Source organism: Cryptotermes secundus, unplaced genomic scaffold (genome assembly GCF_002891405.2).
Source record: "Cryptotermes secundus unplaced genomic scaffold, Csec_1.0 scaffold250, whole genome shotgun sequence".
In the NCBI taxonomy this organism is placed as follows: Eukaryota; Metazoa; Arthropoda; class Insecta; order Blattodea; family Kalotermitidae; genus Cryptotermes; species Cryptotermes secundus.
In genome coordinates, this window is record NW_019738873.1 from 2,094,306 (window position 1) to 2,098,407 (window position 4,102).

A 4,102-nucleotide genomic window follows, 5' to 3' on the forward strand; every position below is an offset into this window, starting at 1 on the left:
GGCAGTAGATCAGAAACATCTGGAAAGTTTCGAAATGTGGTGTTGGAGAAGAATGGAGAAGATCAGTTGGACCGATTATGTGAGAAATGAAGAAGTGTTAATTAGAGTCAGTGAGCAGAGGAATATCCTACATGAAATAAGAAAACGGAAGGCTAATTGGATTGGTCATGTTTTACGCAGAAACTGCCTTCTAAAAGAAGCTATCGAAGGAAAGATAGATGGGCGGATAGAAGTGACAAGAAGACGAGGAAGAAGACGTAAGAAGATGCTGGATGACCATGGGGACAGAAGAGGATACTGTCATGTGAAGGAGAAAGCTCTAGATCGCATTAAGTGGAGGAATTGTTTTGAAAGAGACTGTGGACCTGTCGTCTTGACAGATTACTGATGATGATGATGATGATCACCAGTGGAATTGGTGGTTAAGTGACACTGCTACCTAACCACTCTCCTAGCAATACATCCAGCCCACAAAACTTTTTATTCCACCAAGGTACTTTCTTTGACAAGTGAAAGGTCGGAGCTGAACAATTCCTGTCATTGAATCAGGTGCTGGCTTGTTGCAGCTGGTCCGATCTGTGTCTTGTATCATGCAAGCTTTCCATGACATTGTCTCAAGAGTTGCCATTAGGTCATCTTTTTATGACTTGGGAACCCTAAAAGTAACTGGAGGGGAAAGGAGATAATGCCCTGCCTGAACCAGTAGAACTAACACTCCTTTTCAGGACAGTATGAATGCATGTGTGTGTTTTGTGCTAATGTGCATGCACACGTGTGTTGTGAAAATTCCTATAATCTGAGAAGGGTTGATGCTAGCCTGTTGGGCCACTGTCGTATTTAAACATACGAGTTTGACAGCTCAGTAAGGAGTGCCTGTAACAACGATCTATGTGCATTTAAAGTTATTCATGATTGTTTACAGCAGGAGGATGATGACAAGCCACTGAATGCAGAGCATCCTAGCAGCTCGTGTAAACTTGCACCACCTGTACAGCAGCTAATTCAGCTGATATTTGATGTGAATTTAATGAAACAAGTTATGCTGGAGTTTGAGGTTGGTATGCGTTCCAGTGTTACATATTGAAATATCACCCTTCTTGTCCTCCTGTTTGTAACACTCAAAAGAGGGAGACATTGTGCATATTACCAGTTTCTTGATGTAGTGTAACAGAAACTGTTCCACTTCTAGGACTTATTTGTATGTGCTTGCACTTCCCCCCCCCCTCACACACCGTTTTATGAACTTTCTGCTGCATATCATATTATAGGGATTTTATTGATTACTGCCATATAATCTGTGGCAGTAATTACAGAGACTTTATGTTGGAAGTATGTACTATTTGTCGCATATATCAGTGACTAAGAGACGGGGTTCGAATCAATTTGTTTATTGGATCTGCACCAGTCATAACTACACTTAATTATTACACTATTGCGGGTTTACACAATTTACAATCACTGCACGCTAATCTTTTCAGTCTGTGTGCAGTACTCTTCACATATTTATAACACGGGAACTGTACAAGTCTCACTGAATCACACGCTCCCAATATCACTGTACTACCTCACACATAAAGTCTTCTATTGTATGCACAGAATCTTCACAGGCCAACCTCTTGTTCTCTTCTGAGCTCCTGGTTTCAGTTTACTCCACCAGCTTATGACTGAATTGAATTTCACCGCATAAGCCTTTGGCATGGACCACACAGAAAACACAACCTCTCTGTTGTTGAGGTTGAACCGTGTTAACAGAGACATTGTCTGGCAGTGGGCTGCATAACCCAGCTGATTCCACTGCTGCACAGAACGGATGACACAGAAACCACAGCCTCCTCTGTTGTTGAGTAACTTAGCAACCGACTGTTTATCAAGAGTTTATCTTTGTAGTAACTTGTTTTCCACTTGTTGCCTGGCAGTGGGTCTACATGAAACATACTGAAAACATTGTCAAAGTAATTATAATTAAGAGGGTTAGTAGGTATTTTAGTTAAGCATAAAGACTGGTCTGATGTGGCTTATATTTTCAAGCGCTGAAGATCCTGAAAGTGTATGTGGTTAGTAACTTGGTATTTCTCCAACATTATTTCTAGTAAACAGGATGTTGACATACGTTTCTTGGACTTTCGTACTCCACAGAGCTATTGGAGATAAACCACAAACAAGACTTTATACACAACCCCAAGCAGTGGGGGAGCAATACTGAGAGTGCGCTGAGTCTTATTCGTAAAGACAGTGGAATATTTTAGAAAGTATGTCAGTATGCTGGCTTGTATTAATACTATGGCAAATACACAGTTTGCACCTTCTTTCTTGAGTATTGCGCTCCAAGTTTGGGGGGCCAGCTATGTCACACTTAGATGATCTTTTCCTGAAGGTGCTAGAGTTCAATTGCTGTTATTTGTTTATAGCCTGACCCATGGATTCGCATTCCCTATGCTCTGCTTGGCCAGGAACCAACGCAGTGTCCACATCCATGATGCAACTATACAATACTCTCAACAGGAGGTTAAGGTTGCAGCATTTCTACAACAGTTCTAATTCTTTAGTTATCCCGACATCCAGTTTCTGTTGTCGTGGCACACATCAGTGCTGAAAACCACACCAAGCAGCTCTTCAAACTCTTTTATGATTGTCCCTTCTAACCCAGGACAAAAGGCTAGGAAATGACACTGATCTTTCTGAAGATAACACCTGTCTGTTTCTAGAAGGGTAGTGCTGTAAGCTGTGCTTTATGAGCTGTTAGAGGGTCATTGTGCAGGAAGCTACGTACTAGTACAGACATTAATTAGTAGATGCTACAGTCAGAGGGACACACATTAAATGAATTCTTGTGCTGTCAGTGACAAGAACTGAACAGCAAACCAAAAGAGAGTTGGTTGAGGGGTTGCCTTTTAAGAATGTTTGGACTCATCACCGCTACATCTGTGTGTCATATTAAAGTGAACATGACTTGTTTGTTATGTTTGCAGTTGGACCTGCAGAAGATGCCTTTGGGGAAGTTGAGCAAGAAACAGATCCAACAAGCTTACAGTGTGCTGACGGACCTACAGGAACTGGTCAAGACCGGTGGCTCCAACAGCCGCTTTCTGGATGCATCTAACCGGTTCTACACTCTCATTCCACATGATTTTGGTATAGAAAACCCACCAATTTTGAACTCTGAGGAAATGATTAAGGTTAGTGAAATGTGCAGGCTTTTCTCATGCGGAATTTCTGAAGGTGTTATGTGTAGGTTCTCCATAGACCAGCTTGTAGTTCATACAGGTAGTATAAATCAGTTTGTAATGTACACTTGCCATTGTCCAGGATGCAGACTGGTTCTGGGGCCCCTCAGCAGTTATGCAGTGGCTCTTTTCCTGGTTGGTAAAGTGAAAGGAGAGTGAAGCTGACTTCTCACCTCTGTCCAGAACAAACAGTGACCCTCTGAATTATGAATAGTAATGACTTTGTGAGTCAGGTTGTTACTTTCTTGTATACCTTGTTGTGGCCCTCATTATCTTGTTTTCCAGTATGACTGCTTGCATCAGTAGCACAGTTTAACCTTTAACGTACGGACTTTTAAATTGCCTGCAGCTCCCTACGGCCGGAATTTAAATGGCCCTAAGTCTTTAACATTGCAAACTTTCAGAAAAAAATGCATATTTTCCGTTCTATGCAACATCGGAATATGAACTAAAAAGAACCTGAAAGACAATAAAATTTTCTACATATATACAAAAGGGCAAGTTTTACAAATGAAAATCAACTGTGAGTATTTTGTCATGAAGTGCAAAATATAATCATTATTATATACGTTATGAAATTCCAAAGGACTTACATGTTGTTTTTCTTCAACCTTGAATCGTGGTGGCGATGTAAATATGACGACACTATATACAATAATATTTGGTTCGGACTGTACACGGGTTGGACTGCATCGCTTCACAGTTTCACTCTGACGCGCGTGTCCCACTCTCGAAGCAGTCCATCACACAGCGCGACATCACACTCTACAGCGGTAAAGCGTGCTCCCGCTTTTCTTGTTTATAGAACAAACGTCTTTGTTTCCCTTTAGCTGGTCAGTGTTTTGAATGTTTCACCTCCAGTCGACTCAGTTGGGCCC

General features: G+C 41.5%; 1 protein-coding gene across 2 annotated transcripts in view; it reads left to right on the forward strand.

Annotated features, from left to right (window-relative positions):
• Window positions 1–4,102, forward strand: part of LOC111871117 (poly [ADP-ribose] polymerase) — a 37,830-nt gene that overhangs the window by 19,590 nt on the left and 14,138 nt on the right. Inside the window, exons 13-14 of one of the 2 annotated variants that reach the window (XM_023863950.2) lie at window positions 923–1,054; window positions 2,970–3,176. In XM_023863950.2, coding sequence (XP_023719718.1) covers window positions 923–1,054; window positions 2,970–3,176 — 339 coding nt within the window. The remainder of the gene's footprint in view (window positions 1–922; window positions 1,055–2,969; window positions 3,177–4,102) is intronic. The other variant, XM_023863951.2, reaches the window with a different exon arrangement.